The sequence below is a fragment of the Notolepis coatsorum genome (genome assembly GCF_963971535.1).
Source record: "Notolepis coatsorum genome assembly, chromosome: 2".
NCBI classification, from domain to species: domain Eukaryota; kingdom Metazoa; phylum Chordata; class Actinopteri; order Aulopiformes; family Paralepididae; genus Notolepis; species Notolepis coatsorum.
Window position 1 is genome coordinate 222,364,519 of NC_140166.1, and position 17,500 is coordinate 222,382,018.

Below are 17,500 nucleotides of genomic sequence, written 5' to 3' on the forward strand. Positions count from 1 at the left end.
ACCTGTAGGAGTCGCTGTCCACAACGTCCGATCCCCACCCACCGGCTTTCCCACACCTAACACTGCCAATTGTGTGAACGACCGGCCAAGCTGGTAGCAACGCCGAGAGCTGGGCTCGAACCCAGCATCTCCAGCGTTAGTGGTGAGCGCCTTGCAGACAGACAGACAGACAGACACACACACAGATAGACAAATAGACAGATAGACAGATAGACAGATAGATAGATAGATAGATAGATAGATAGATAGATAGATAGATAGATAGATAGATAGATAGATAGATAGATAGATAGATAGATAGATAGATAGATAGATAGATAGACAGATAGATAAATAGACAGATAGACAAACAGACAGATAGATAGATAGATAGATAGATAGACTTACAGGATTTGATTTCATCTCCATCAGGTTGTCAAGGATGCGTGTGACTGGCAGGTTCTGAAACAAGAGACAATATCAGGTGAGATTTGAGATTAAGAAAAAACCTTCCAGACAGACAGACCAGTGATAGTAAATGGTTAACCAGCTGTTGTGTGGCAGTGAAAGGGTTAACCTGCTGTATTGTCGCAGTGAAAAGGTTAACCATTTGGTAGTGTGGTAGTGAAAGGGTTAAGCCAAACACCAGACTGACTCTGCTCGGTACATGTCAATAACACATCCTTTGGTCAAGCCTCCTTCCAATTAGCTGCTCCCAGTTTGTGCCAATTTCTCTTTATTTTTATTTTGCCGTTTCCATGGAGATTTTATAATGTGGCTACTAGTGTATTATTGTGTTTTTAGTGTGGATTGTGTGGTGGAGAGAGACAAAGCACAGATGTAACGTTAGGGCTACCGGGACAAACCGTGTTGCAATGTTTTGGCTCCATTATAAATGTATCTTAGACTTCCAGTCTGCCCCCTTCTGATCAACATCACATGTATGGCTATAACAGACACACAGACAGACAGGACCAGCTGTGTCTGTGTGTGTGTGTGTGTGTGTGTCTGTGTGTGTGTCTGTGTGTGTGTGTGTGTCTCTGTGTGTGTCTGTCTGTGTGTGTGTGTGTGTGTGTGTGTGTGTGTGTGTGTGTGTGTGTGTGTCTGTGTGTGTGTGTGTGTGTGTGTGTGTGTGTGTGTGTGTGTGTGTGTGTGTGTGTGTGTCTGTCTGTGTGTGTGTCTGTCTCTGTGTGTCTCTGTGTGTGTGTGTGTGCACGCATGAATATGTGTTCACATTCCTGTCGTGACATTATAATGATTATAAATGAGAAATCTTCATGCAAAGTGCACCCCAAAACTCCCATGATCATCATCATCATCATAAAACTCAATGGTTCTCTAAGCACTCCGTGTCTCTCAGATCAGATCTGCCTGATTGATTCAACCCACTGGGCTGAGAGATGGATGAGCTGCAGGGAAACAGATTCAATCATTCGTACATGTTGTTCCTCTGGTCGTCTGAGACAGTGTCAGACGTAGTGTTAACCTTCTGTAGGGTTAACCATTTGGTAGTGCGGTAGTGAAGGGTTAAATGTCTTGGTAGGTCCTAATATAGAGGAGCGGTGAGCTGATAGATAATAACCTCCTGGCCAGGAAGTAAACATTGATTCGTAAGGAGGTTGTAGGAGAAGTTCTACTACAACCGTCGCCCCAGGGTCCGAACCGTCTTACTGCCCACGCACACCAGAGGGTCCGAACCGTCTTACTGCCCACGCACACCAGAGGGTCCGAACCGTCTTACTGCCCACGCACACCAGAGGGTCCGAACCGTCTTACTGCCCACGCACACCAGAGGGTCCGAACCGTCTTACTGCCCACGCACACCAGAGGGTCCGAACCGTCTTACTGCCCACGCACACCAGAGGGTCCGAACCGCCTTACTGCCCACGCACACCAGAGGGTCCGAACCGTCTTACTGCCCACGCACACCAGCGGGTTCCGCGCGAGAACAGCGCGACTGGCCGGGCACACCAGGGACTAGGGATGGGTACAGAATTCGGTACTTTTGAGGTACCGAACCGAAACACGTCGGTACTACCGAGTATCGATTCAAGTGAGATACCGAAACATTTTATTTTATTTTTTTACTTTTATTTATTTTTTTTAACTTTTTTCTTTTCATGTCAACGTTCACACGCACAATATATGCTTACCTAGGATTTGACTTGATTCAACAACAAAGCAGTCGGAGCAATGGCAAGCCGAATACTGTCGAAATTGTAGTTATTTGAAGTTTGGATTTTTTTTTAACGACTGAGGTAGGTAAATTAAATTTCTTGAGACTAAAGTACAGAAAAAAGGTACCATTGGGTACCGGTATCGATTCACAGGTACCGGTACCGGTATCGATTCAAATGTGAAAGGTACCCATCCCTACCAGGGACGACTTCAGAGCAGGCGGAATCGCACGGATTTACATTGGAACAACTGTGAATGCCTAGTCTATACGCGAAGTCAGTCCCCGTTTGAAGATTTTTTTAAGATGTTCGAGTTCCAGTGTCCATTTTACATTACGTTATTAGAATGATTAAATCAGTGTGACTGTACTTCTGCAAAAGTATAGTAATATGGTTTATTTGTATTGGGAAAGATACAGACACATTAGCTGGTTGAACAACATCTATGTGTGTGGTAATAATGCAGATATCGAGTGTATTTCTGTGAAATGCGCGTGGCGCACGCCTCTGAATCCAACAAAATTTTATTCGCTTCACGCCCCCGCGAGTCGCCCGCCCACGCTGGGAACAGCGACGCCCGTTAACATGGGGGCGAAAGTGAAGCGCTGATCGCCCGGCGGCCCGCCTCACGCCCGCGCTTGGTGGGATTCGTGCGTTAGACATGGGTCTCTGCTCTGAAGAGGAGGACGAGGGGTCTGGAGGAGAGGAGAGACTGTGCTTCTTTAATGCATCACACAGTAACGGCTTAGAGCTGGGAGTCTGATGGATCTGTCTGAGGCTCCGAGCACAGAAGGGCTTTGAGAAACACTAGACTGAGGCCTGCGCCCCGGCCAACAGTGTGTGTGTGTCTGTGTGTGTGTGTGTGTGTGTGTGTGTGTGTGTGTGTGTGTGTGTGTGTGTGTGTCTGTGTGTGTGTGTGTGTCTGTGTGAGTGTGAGTGTGTGTGTGTGTGTGTGTGTGTGTGTGTGTATCTGTGTGTGTGTGTGTGTCTGTGAGTGTGAGTGCGAGTGTGAGTGTATGTGTGTGTGTGCGTGCGTGTGTCTGTGTAGACGTATAGCAGCCCTGGGCAGGTTCACTGTGTCATTGGAAGACTTAATACGGTATATTTAAAGGGGCACTTCACCAAAAATACAATGCTGATTTATTTTGCACATCATTTTGCACACTTGCAAAAATCTAAATGGTTTTCGCACACATTCACTTAGTTTGATATTTACGGAGAGTAAATTAGTTTGAATGTGGCCACCAGTGATGTCGCAGGGGACACTGAATCCTCGCGTTGTGTCGATTACAGCTCAATGAAATGCTAAGGTAGCAATCCCTATATTATAGCTGACTATAAGGCATGAAAAAACAGTCATGGATAAGAGGTTCGCTTTTTTTTTTACCTTTATTTAGGTAGGTTCTCTGAACAGAAATGCTCTTTTTCAGCAACGCCCTGCTTCACATTCCCACCTGGGATCTTCCCAGTACAACCACAGTCTTATGCCCCTTTTCCACTGCATGGTACCTACTCGACTCGACTCTACTCTACTCTGCCTTTTCGGTTTTCCATTGCCAAAAGTACCTGGTACCCGGTACTTTTTGAGTACTTTTTTAGTACCTGCTTTGTCGAGGTTCCAAGCGAGTAGAAGCGATACCAGAAAGTGACGTGAAACACTGCAGACCACTGATTGGTCAGAAGAGAGAAGCGTCACACGTTGGAGCGTCCTGCCCAAAACACAACACCGCCATCTTTATTTAGCCTCGCGTAGGATTTCATTATTTGTTTGCAGCAGGAACAAGTGCAATAAACATAGGGCGGCTGGGTGGCGTAGCGGAGATTGCGCTCGTCACCAATGCAAGAGACTCCGGTCTCGAATCCTGGTGTCAGCATTGCCTGCAGCTTGGGCCAGTCGTCATACTATCTCAATTGGCAGAGGTAGCGGGTGGAAGTCGATGGGTGGGGATTGGACGTTGTGGACAGCGACTCCTACAGGTCGGTTGGGTGACGCCTGCACAGCAGAGACAGGAAGTATCGGGGGCAGCGTGAGCCTCCCCCGCGTTACTCCTCGCCAGTCCGCGCTGTCTGGTGAAAAGATGCGACAGGCTGCCTCCTCGTGTACCGGAGGGGACAGGTGATGCAAGGCTTCTATCCTCACTACAGCCGACCAGTGGGAGGCATAGTCTAGCAACGTTCAAGACAGGGGAGGGGAGAATTGGCAATACGAAATTGGGATGGGAGAAAAAAAAAGAAGAAAAAAGTGGATAAAAGAAAGTGCAATAAACAAAAAAGGATACATTCACTGTGTATTCTGCCTCATTTATTGATGAAACAAAACCAACATCAACACAATTTACCACCAAGAGCGGAGTTTTTAGTCTCACAAAAAGATAGCTGATTTGTTAAGCTTGTTGTTAGCTTACGTGCTAATGTGATTGTGTTTTACCATTATAAGAGTTAGCATTGTGGCTACTAGCGTACATAGCGTGATCAATATAACTCGCTATTGATTGTTTGTACTAGTAACGTTAATGCTAGTAGAATAGACACAACGTGAGGTAATCATCATCATCCATTTTAAACCGGTTATTACCTAATGTTAACGTTAGTAGAATAGACACAACGAGAGGTAATGTTAACGTTAGTAGAATAGACACGAGAGGTAACATTAACGCTAGTAGAATAGACACAACGAGAGGTAATGTTAACGTTAGTAGAATAGACACGAGAGGTAACATTAACGCTAGTAGAATAGACACAACGAGAGGTCATGTTAACGTTAGCAGAATAGACACGAGAGGTAACATTAACGCTAGTAGAATAGACGCAAGAGGTAACGTTAACGTTAGCAGAATAGACACAACGAGAGTCTGGTTAATGTTGTTATTGATTGAAACTGTTTACTCTGGCTTGCTCCAAGCCCCCACGGACATAGCTATGCTCACAGAGCTCTCATGCTGTACGCCAGCGGCCCCGCCTCCCCACACGGAGATGAAACAGAATACTACCTGCATTGGAAAACGAACGAAGTACCAGGTACCTAAAGCGAGTAGAGTAGGGTAGAGTCGAGTAGGTACTATGCAGTGGAAAAGAGGCATAACACTGTTGACCACTAGGAGCTGCCCAGTACAACCACAGTCTGACACTGTTGACCACTAGGAGCTGCCCAGTACAACCACAGTCTGACACTGTTGACCACTAGGAGCTGCCCAGTACAACCACAGTCTGACACTGTTGACCACTAGGAGCTGCCCAGTACAACCACAGTCTGACACTGTTGACCACTAGGAGCTGCCCAGTACAACCACAGTCTGACACTGTTGACCACTAGGAGCTGCCCAGTACAACCACAGTCTGACACTGAAAGGTATGACAGGGGGTGGGAACTGAAGGAGGGGTGCTTTTATTTTTTGTTCTCCGTTTTGTTTTGTTTGTTAAATGTTAAATGCTGTAAAATGTGTAATTGAGGAGGAGGTTTTACTCACATGTTGCTTCAGAACCAGATGCTTCACTCCCTCCATCACAAACTGAGACCCTGAATTCATCACTCTGGAAAATAGACTGGAGAGAGAGAGAGAGAGAGAGAGAGAGAGAGAGAGAGAGAGAAGAGATAGAGAGAGAGAGAGAGAGAGAGAGAGAGAGAGAGAGAGAGAGAGAGAGAGAGAGAGAGAGAGAGAGAGAGAGAGAGAGGAGAGAGAGAGAGAGAGAGAGAGATAGATTGAAAGATAGGAGGAAGGGAGATAGATAGATGGAGAGAGATAGAGAGATGGAGAGGAGGAAGGGAGAGATAGATGGACAGAGAGATGGAGAGGAGGAGAGAGATAGGGAGGGAGGAAGAAAGATGGAGAGAGATAGAGGGGGATGGAGAAAGAAATGGAGAGAGAGGTGGAGAGAGAGAGGGGGGAGAGAGATGGAGAGAGAGATAAAGGGAGAGAGGAGGAAGAGATGGAGAGGGAAAGGGGGGAGAGATAGATGGAGAGAGAGGGAGAAAGGGTGAGAGAGATGGAGAGAGAGATGTAAAGAGAGAGAGAGGGGGGAGAGATAGATGGACATAGAGGGAGAGAAAGTGTGAGAGAAAGAAATTGAGAGAGAGAGAGAGAGAGAAGGTGCGAGGGAGAGCGAGAGAGTGGAGGGAGGGAGGGAGGGAGGGAGGGAGGGAGGGAGGGAGGGAGGGAGGGAGGGAGGCAGTAGTACAGAGTGAGAGAGGATGACAGGGTTAGTGTGGTAATATCTAGTAGTCTAACTACAACACAACTGTTGACCGTTTTAAAGATGGTTCAGTCATGGATTTAACTGTTTTAAAGATGGTTCAGTCATGGGTTTAACTGTTTTAAAGATGGTTCAGTCATGGGTTTAACTGTTTTAAAGATGGTTCAGTCATGGGTTTAACTGTTTTAAAGATGGTTCAGTCATGGGTTTAACTGTTTTAAAGATGGTTCAGTCATGGGTTTAACTGTTTTAAAGATGGTTCAGTCATGGGTTTAACTGTTTTAAAGATGGTTCAGTCATGGGTTTAACTGTTTTAAAGATGGTTCAGTCATGGGTTTAACTGTTTTAAAGATGGTTCAGTCATGGGTTTAACTGTTTTAAAGATGGTTCAGTCATGGGTTTAACTGTTTTAAAGATGGTTCAGTCATGGGTTTAACTGTTTTAAAGATGGTTCAGTCATGGGTTTAACTGTTTTAAAGATGGTTCAGTCATGGGTTTAACTGTTTTAAAGATGATTCAGTCATGGGTTTAACTGTTTTAAAGATGGTTCAGTCATGGGTTTAACTGTTTTAAAGATGGTTCAGTCATGGGTTTAACTGTTTTAAAGATGGTTCAGTCATGGGTTTAACTGTTTTAAAGATGGTTCAGTCATGGGTTTAACCGTTTTAAAGATGGTTCAGTCATGGGTTTAACTGTTTTAAAGATGGTTCAGTCATGGGTTTAACTGTTTTAAAGATGGTTCAGTCATGGGTTTAACTGTTTTAAAGATGGTTCAGTCATGGGTTTAACTGTTTTAAAGATGGTTCAGTCATGGGTTTAACTGTTTTAAAGACGGTTCAGTCATGGGTTTAACTGTTTTAAAGATGGTTCAGTCATGGGTTTAACAGTTTTAAAGATGGTTCAGTCATGGGTTTAACTGTTTTAAAGATGGTTCAGTCATGGGTTTAACTGTTTTAAAGATGGTTCAGTCATGGGTTTAACTGTTTTAAAGATGGTTCAGTCATGGGTTTAACTGTTTTAAAGATGGTTCAGTCATGGGTTTAACTGTTTTAAAGATGGTTCAGTCATGGGTTTAACTGTTTTAAAGATGGTTCAGTCATGGGTTTAACTGTTTTAAAGATGGTTCAGTCATGGGTTTAACTGTTTTAAAGATGGTTCAGTCATGGGTTTAACTGTTTTAAAGATGGTTCAGTCATGGGTTTAACTGTTTTAAAGATGGTTCAGTCATATCTTACCCCATGGGTTTGACTCCACTGCTGCCATAGTTCGCTGGAGTGGCAGCCATCTTGGTAAAAGCCCTGGAAAAGACACAAGAACAAGGTTATTATTCAACACAACTGGTCATGTGATGTTGAGCAAGTAATCTGGCCCCTTCATTAATACTTTTGAAATATCCTTTATTGGCTGAGTGGTTGGGTCTACTACATACATGATCCTCATTCCAAAAGACTGAAGATCGTATCGAGTTCAACTTTAAGTGAGATGTTGATTACTTGATGCAGTGAAGTAGGATGTGAACGAATGAGACTTGAATGAATGATTTTATTTCGGTCTTCTTTTACAAAGCATAGTGGTAGAACTTAATTTTTTTTTTTTTAATTTAAATAAAATAAAATGACCGAAAAGGTGTAGGCTGAAGCCAAGGCTTATAATTGCCTACCCTTTTTACATTACATTATTTACACACAAACACAAGAAACATAATTCAGTATATCATTTAGCAAAGGTTACAAACATTTCATAGTTTTATGTACAAAACGTATACACATTTATTTATGTTTTTTTTAAATACTTTTCTATATATACTGTATATACAGTATATGTTTTCTTTTTCTTTTTCCCTTTGTCACTATTTGAATACAGTTATGTTATAGATTAAATATAATAAGATAATAATGAGGTTTTATATTTATGTATCACATTATATTTGAGTAATTTCTTGATTACTTGATGCAGTGAAAACGTGTTTGTGTCGCTGAACTCACTTCCACTGTTTGATGTAGTTGAGAGGTGAAAGGTCACAGCCTGCGTCCAACAGGACCTTCTGGTACTGCTCCACATCAGACTGAAACACAAACAAACAAGAGATTATAATGTTTGTAAATAACTATAAAGGTGTATCAGCTCAGGGCGGCTACGTGGCGTAGTGGGCAAGGCGCTCGCCACGAATGCGGAGACGCTGGGCTCGCCTGTTCGAGCCCAGCGCTCCACATTGCTTTCAGTTTAGCTGGTCGTCCGTACTAATACACATTGGCCGTATTAGGGGGTGGGAAACTGATGGGTGGGGATCGGGCGTTGTGGACAGCGACTCCTACAGGTCGGTTGGTGCGCCTGCGCAGTAGAATCAGGAAGTGTCGGGGGCAGCGTGAGCCTCCCACGCGTTACTCCTCGCCACCGAGAGATCGAGCTGCGCAGGTGAAAAGATGCGACTGCTGTTACCTCAAGTACCGGAGGGGACTTGTGCTATGTATGACTTAGTCCACATTGCAGCCGGCTTGTGGGAGGCAAGAAACAGCGTTCGTGACAGGGGAGGGTTGAATTGGATGATACGAAAATTGGGATGGGAGAAAATATAGAAAATGGGAGAAAAAGTGGATAAAAAAAACCCTTGTGCGAACCCTGTAAATAACTATAAAGGTGTATCAGCTCGAGGGCTTGTTCCACGTCGAGCAAAGCGGAGGTTAACTTGGTAAACCTGGCTTGAGTAAATCCCACGGGTCACCCAGGGGTCAATCAGTTCCACGAGGCAAATTCAAACTCAAGTGATCCGACTAAAATCCGAGCCCGGTTCAAGCTGTCAACACGCCGGCCCCTTCCAAGGTTTCTCTCCTCCACATTGCCTGTGGTGCTTTTTTCCTATTGCTAGGTTTTTTTAGTGAGTTTTCCTCTTATCTTCGCGTGGGGTGATGTCTGGGAGTGTTGCATTTATTTAGTTTACATTGTATTTTCACAACTCTATCACAACAGAGAGAGACCAGAGGAGGGAGCCAGGCCAGAACCCCACCAGGCCTGAGAGGGAGCCGGGCCAGAACCCCACCAGGCCTGAGAGGGAGCCAGGCCAGAACCCCACCAGGCCTGAGAGGGAGCCGGGCCAGAACCCCACCAGGCCTGAGAGGGAGCCAGGCCAGAACCCCACCAGGCCTGAGAGGGAGCCGGGCCAGAACCCCACCAGGCCTGAGAGGGAGCCGGGCCAGAACCCCACCAGGCCTGAGAGGGAGCCAGGCCAGAACCCCACCAGGCCTGAGAGGGAGCCGGGCCAGAACCCCACCAGGCCTGAGAGGGAGCCGGGCCAGAACCCCACCAGGCCTGAGAGGGAGCCGGGCCAGAACCCCACCAGGCCTGAGAGGGAGCCAGGCCAGAACCCCACCAGGCCTGAGAGGGAGCCGGGCCAGAACCCCACCAGGCCTGAGAGGGAGCCGGGCCAGAACCCCACCAGGCCTGAGAGGGAGCCGGGCCAGAACCCCACCAGGCCTGAGAGGGAGCCGGGCCAGAACCCCACCAGGCCTGAGAGGGAGCCAGGCCAGAACCCCACCAGGCCTGAGAGGGAGCCGGGCCAGAACCCCACCAGGCCTGAGAGGGAGCCGGGCCAGAACCCCACCAGGCCTGAGAGGGAGCCGGGCCAGAACCCCACCAGGCCTGAGAGGGAGCCGGGCCAGAACCCCACCAGGCCTGAGAGGGAGCCAGGCTGAGGGTCGGTAAGTGGTCCGTCTTCCTCTCTATACTTCCCTCCTCTCCTCCCCCCCCCCCCCCCCCCCCCCCCCCCCCAAGAAACAGGCTCAGTCAGCATCCCATTACGAGCCGTTTCCTAGGTGGAGTTCAATCTGTCCGCAACAATAGACAGATAGATGGACAAATAGATACATAGAGTGTGAGAGAGAGAGAGAGAGAGAGAGAGAGAGAGAGATAGAGAGAGAGAGAGAGAGAGAGAGAGAGAGAGAGAGGGAGAGAGAGAGAGAGAAGGGGGATAGTGAGAGAGAGAAGGGGGATAGTGAGAGAGATAGAGAGGGAGGGAGGGGAGAGAGAGGATGGGGAGAGAGTGAGAGAGAGAGAGAGAGAGAGAGGAGGTGGAGAACAAGAGAGAGCGGAGGGGGAGAACGAGAGAGAGAGAGAGAGAGAGAGAGAGAGAGAGAGAGAGAGAGAGAACAGATGAACGACGACTGGGGTGATCCCAGGGTAGTCCATCCCTCGGAGGAGGGAGATAAAGGGGGGGATGAAAGAGGAGCTTGTTCCCTGGTCTGTGGTGATGTGGACCAGTCAGTGAGGATCTGACCACACTGTTCATCAAAACATCACAGAGGTCCCAGCTGCAGACAATATTAGTACAACTCCGCCGTTATGAGTGGTGGTGGTGAAGGTTTTCAAAACGATATATACACACAAGTGAACCAGTTATCGTAAGTATGGTATTGTGTTTCTGGTGTAAAGCGCTGTGTGTAGTGGTGGTGGTGATAGTACTACTACTGGAAAAGTGATACAGAAAAGCAGCCATACATTCATTCATAATGTACAGTAGATGGGCGAGGTGTTACTTCTACTGTGTGTTAACACTAAACTGACCTGGTCAACCTGCTGTCATCCTCCAGACACTGACCCGGTCAACCTGCTCCGGACCTGGGGAGACAGGGCCTTCGCTGCAGCTGCCCCCCCCTCTGGAACGCCCTGCCCAACCATATCCGTCACGCAGACACCCTCTCATCATTTAAAAAAGATCCTAAAAACCCACCTTTTTACCCTCGCCTTCAAGCCTTGAACTCCTTCCTCTCTCTCACCTTTTATATAATACCTTTATTTTCACTGACCCGATCAACCTGCCATCATCATCCTCCAGACACTGACCTGGTCAGAATCTCGAAAAACCCCAGCTTTCCCACACAGTGTCTTGGCACTTTAACCCGAGACACCCGTGGACTCCGTGACCGACTCACGGTGGAACACAACGACGACACCGGTGAGGAAAGCCAGTCCTGAATGAAGCCCATTGATCACCGTGATGTGGTCTGGAGGAGCCACCCGGGGACTGGGATGATGGATGATGGAGACGTCCCAGCGGTACAGAGACCCACAAAGAACCATTTTAGAGAGAAATCAAGAAGACTCCTAATTGAAATCAGGAAATATTTCCAGCAGCTTCTTGACGGGGAGGTTCAATAAAGCTACAGCGGACGGTGAATGATTGCCGTGACACTCGGTGAGCGGCTTCGCCGAGGGGTTAACTTAAAAACGGCAATAACACCGGTTGTCAAGGCCGGTTATGAATCTCCGCACTGACATCACCCTCTTGACTTTTTCTATTTTATACTTTTTATCTACTTTATCCAGCACACTCTCAGGAGCTCATACAGGGAAACAAGCATTTCATGGAAAAGTATTCTGTATTTTACTATGACAACTATTAACCCTTTCACTGCCACACTACCAAAACGGTTTAAAACCCTTTCACCGCGACAATTCACAGAAGGTTAACCCTTTCACTGCCGCACGACAGCCCGACCGTCGGTTGTGTGATAGTAAGTAAGTAAGTAAGTAAGTAAGTAAGTAAGTAAGTAAGTAAGTAAGTCAAGTTTATTTATATAGCACCTTTCACAGACCAGGGTCACAAAGTGCTTCACATAGTAAAAACATCAATAAAATGCAAAAGATAGCAGCATGGTAAAAGAAAATAATTAAAAACGTGAAAGATCAGGAAAAGCCAAAACAGATAAAAAGACATAAAAGATTTACATAAGAGCATAATTCGCCAAACGCCTGTTCAAACAGCACAGTCTTTAGCTGCTTTTTAAAAGTGTTTACAGAGACCACAGATCTAAGGTCCAAGGGCAGAGCATTCCACAACCCGTAATAGTACAATAGTAAAGGGTTAACCGGCTGGCGTGTGGCAGTGAAAAGGTTAAATAAACTTGAACTTGAAACGGGTCCAGGGCCTAGATCTAGCAGGCTGCTGCTGTGTGACAGCGGTGGTGAGAAAATGAAAAAACTAAAAGAAAAAAAACATGTCCTACTGCCCTCCGGCTGAGGAGAGCTCAGGAACCAGGGTGCAGAGATCATCTGTGTTATTGGACGCTTCTATGAACCCAGGCCTGGCTTTGTGAGAATAACAAAGGGTTAATGTCCTGATTCTGATGGCGTGTGTTGTCGGCCCCATGGCCGTCAGGAGAGGGTGTCGGCCCCACGGCCGTCAGGAGAGGGTGTCGGCCCCATGGCCGTCAGGAGAGGGTGTCGGCCCCATGGCCGTCAGGAGAGGGTGTCGGCCCCATGGCCGTCAGGAGAGGGTGTCGGCAACCAAGTGAACCCTGATGTCCCCAAACCACCGAAACCATCGTGTGTGTGTGTGTGTATGGTGTGGTGTGGTAACGCCGGAGCAGAGAGATGGTTATTGATCAGCCGGTGCCAGAGGTAAGGTACAGAGGTATGGTTATTGATCAGCATGCATAATGGACTGGGTGGTTTGGGGACATTGAGACTGATGTGTGTTGACATCAGATGTGGTGAGTTCGCGATGGAACAAAAATAATATTAATAACATTAAAGCCAGGAGATGATGACTTTAATAAAACCAGGTTCACATCGTTTACTGAAAATGCTTAATTTGTGTGCGACAGTCGCAGAGTCGGCCAAACAGTGTAGAAGCGTGGTACTGCTGTCACACCGTGACTCGTTAACAAGATCAAGTAATAACACGCACATTTATTAAAACTTTGTTGATATATTTATCATATATCAATCGATAGCAACTGTTGTTTTGCACATAACAACCACTGTATCTGCCAACATGGAGAAAATATTGGCACTCCAAATATTCTGCACAAGGACTGATTTGTGAAGGCACACGCAACCGAGGTGCAATGGAACATTATCTGTTCTACATTTTGTGCCAAGAAGATGTTTTAAAGACAGTGGTTCTCAACACACTGATACACATTAGACTGAGGACCAACACTCTGATACACATTAGACTGAGGACTAACACTCTGATACACATTAGACTGTGAGGACCAACACTCTGATACACATTAGACTGAGGACCAACACTCTGATACACATTAGACTGAGGACTAACACTCTGACACACATTAGACTGAGGACTAACACTCTGATACACATTAGACTGAGGACCAACACTCTGATACACATTAGACTGAGGACCAACACTCTGATACACATTAGACTGAGGACCAACACTCTGATACACATTAGAGACTGAGGACCAACACTCTGATACACATTAGACTGAGGACTAACAAACTGATACACATTAGACTGAGGACCAACACTCTGATACACATTAGACTGAGGACCAACACTCTGATACACATTAGACTGAGGACCAACACTCTGATACACATTAGACTGAGGACCAACACTCTGATACACATTAGACTGAGGACTAACACTCTGATACACATTAGACTGAGGACCAACACTCTGATACACATTAGACTGAGGACTAACACTCTGATACACATTAGACTGAGGACCAACACTCTGATACACATTAGACTGAGGACCAACACTCTGATACACATTAGACTGAGGACCAACACTCTGATACACATTAGACTGAGGACTAACACTCTGATACACATTAGACTGAGGACCAACACTCTGATACACATTAGACTGAGGACTAACACTCTGATACACATTAGACTGAGGACTAACACTCTGATACACATTAGACTGAGGACCAACACTCTGATACACATTAGACTGAGGACTAACACTCTGATACACATTAGACTGAGGACCAACACTCTGATACACATTAGACTGAGGACTAACACTCTGATACACATTAGACTGAGGACTAACACTCTGATACACATTCGACTGAGGAGGACCAACACTCTGATACACATTAGACTGAGGACCAACACTCTGATACACATTAGACTGAGGACTAACACACTGATACACATTAGACTGAGGACCAACACTCTGATACACATTAGACTGAGGACCAACACTCTGATACACATTAGACTGAGGACTAACACTCTGACACACATTAGACTGAGGACCAACACTCTGATACACATTAGACTGAGGACTAACACTCTGATACACATTAGACTGAGGACCAACACTCTGATACACATTAGACTGAGGACTAACACTCTGATACACATTAGACTGAGGACCAACACTCTGATACACATTAGACTGAGGACTAACACTCTGATACACATTAGACTGAGGACTAACACTCTGATACACATTAGACTGAGGACTAACACTCTGATACACATTAGACTGAGGACCAACACTCTGATACACATTAGACTGAGGACCAACACTCTGATACACATTAGACTGAGGACTAACACTCTGATACACATTAGACTGAGGACCAACACTCTGATACACATTAGACTGAGGAGGACCAACACTCTGATACACATTAGACTGAGGACCAACACTCTGATACACATTAGACTGAGGACCAACACTCTGATACACATTAGACTGAGGACCAACACTCTGATACACATTAGACTGAGGACCAACACTCTGATACACATTAGACTGAGGACTAACACTCTGATACACATTAGACTGAGGACCAACACTCTGATACACATTAGACTGAGGACTAACACTCTGATACACATTAGACTGAGGACCAACACTCTGATACACATTAGACTGAGGACCAACACTCTGATACACATTAGACTGAGGACCAACACTCTGATACACATTAGACTGAGGACTAACACTCTGATACACATTAGACTGAGGACCAACACTCTGATACACATTAGAGACTGAGGACCAACACTCTGATACACATTAGACTGAGGACCAACACTCTGATACACATTAGACTGAGGACCAACACTCTGATACACATTAGACTGAGGACTAACACTCTGATACACATTAGACTGAGGACCAACACTCTGATACACATTAGACTGAGGACCAACACTCTGATACACATTAGACTGAGGACTAACACTCTGATACACATTAGGCTGAGGACTAACACTCTGATACACATTAGACTGAGGACTAACACTCTGATACACATTAGACTGAGGACTAACACTCTGATACACATTAGACTGAGGACTAACACTCTGATACACATTAGACTGAGGACCAACACTCTGATACACATTAGACTGAGGACCAACACTCTGATACACATTAGACTGAGGACCAACACTCTGATACACATTAGACTGAGGACCAACACTCTGATACACATTAGACTGAGGACCAACACTCTGATACACATTAGACTGTGAGGACCAACACTCTGATACACATTAGACTGAGGACCAACACTCTGATACACATTAGACTGAGGACCAACACTCTGATACACATTAGACTGAGGACCAACACTCTGATACACATTAGACTGAGGACCAACACTCTGATACACATTAGACTGTGAGGACCAACACTCTGATACACATTAGACTGAGGACTAACACTCTGATACACATTAGACTGAGGACTAACACTCTGATACACATTAGACTGAGGACTAACACTCTGATACACATTAGACTGAGGACCAACACTCTGATACACATTAGACTGAGGACCAACACTCTGATACACATTAGACTGAGGACTAACACTCTGATACACATTAGACTGAGGACCAACACTCTGATACACATTAGACTGAGGACTAACACTCTGATACACATTAGACTGAGGACCAACACTCTGATACACATTAGACTGAGGACCAACACTCTGATACACATTAGACTGAGGACCAACACTCTGATACACATTAGACTGAGGACTAACACTCTGATACACATTAGACTGAGGACCAACACTCTGATACACATTAGACTGAGGACCAACACTCTGATACACATTAGACTGAGGACCAACACTCTGATACACATTAGACTGAGGACCAACACTCTGATACACATTAGACTGAGGACCAACACTCTGATACACATTAGACTGAGGACCAACACTCTGATACACATTAGACTGAGGACCAACACTCTGATACACATTAGACTGAGGACTAACACTCTGATACACATTAGACTGAGGACTAACACTCTGATACACATTAGACTGAGGACTAACACTCTGATACACATTAGACTGAGGACCAACACTCTGATACACATTCGACTGAGGACTAACAATCTGATACACATTAGACTGAGGACCAACACTCTGATACACATTAGACTGAGGACCAACACTCTGATACACATTAGACTGAGGACTAACACTCTGATACACATTAGACTGAGGACCAACACTCTGATACACATTAGACTGAGGACTAACACTCTGATACACATTAGACTGAGGACCAACACTCTGATACACATTAGACTGAGGACCAACACACTGATACACATTAGACTGAGGACCAACACTCTGATACACATTATACTGAGGACCAACACTCTGATACACATTAGACTGAGGACTAACACTCTGATACACATTAGACTGAGGACTAACAATCTGATACACATTAGACTGAGGACTAGCACTCTGATACACATTAGACTGAGGACCAACACTCTGATACACATTAGACTGAGGACCAACACTCTGATACACATTAGACTGAGGACCAACACTCTGATATACATTAGACTGAGGACCAACACTCTGATACACATTAGACTGAGGACTAACACTCTGATACACATTAGACTGAGGACCAACACTCTGATACACATTAGACTGAGGACCAACACTCTGATACACATTAGACTGAGGACCAACACTCTGATACACATTAGACTGAGGACCAACACTCTGATACACATTAGACTGAGGACTAACACTCTGATACACATTAGACTGAGGACCAACACTCTGATACACATTAGACTGAGGACTAACACTCTGATACACATTAGACTGAGGACCAACACTCTGATACACATTAGACTGAGGACTAACACTCTGATACACATTATACTGAGGACCAACACTCTGATACACATTAAACACACAGATCATTCAAACACACTTTCAAAACATGGTTAAGAAATAACTACACATGTGAACACAACAGCCCTGCAGAACTCTAACCCCATATGCTTTCCTGTACGTACCTAATATGTAGTACTATTGTTTGTTTGTACATTGTCTGTACATGTCTGATGTAAATATTTTGACCTGTTTTTAACCTGTTCTTAACG

The 17,500-nt window shown here is 45.4% G+C and overlaps 1 protein-coding gene across 1 annotated transcript in view; it reads right to left on the minus strand.

The window, feature by feature from the left end:
• Positions 1–17,500, minus strand: part of scfd1 (sec1 family domain containing 1) — a 102,998-nt gene that overhangs the window by 30,306 nt on the left and 55,192 nt on the right. Inside the window, exons 17-20 of the mRNA XM_084308710.1 lie at positions 8,333–8,412; positions 7,583–7,645; positions 5,624–5,699; positions 388–441 (exon numbers count right to left, since the gene is read on the minus strand). Coding sequence (XP_084164836.1) covers positions 388–441; positions 5,624–5,699; positions 7,583–7,645; positions 8,333–8,412 — 273 coding nt within the window. The remainder of the gene's footprint in view (positions 1–387; positions 442–5,623; positions 5,700–7,582; positions 7,646–8,332; positions 8,413–17,500) is intronic.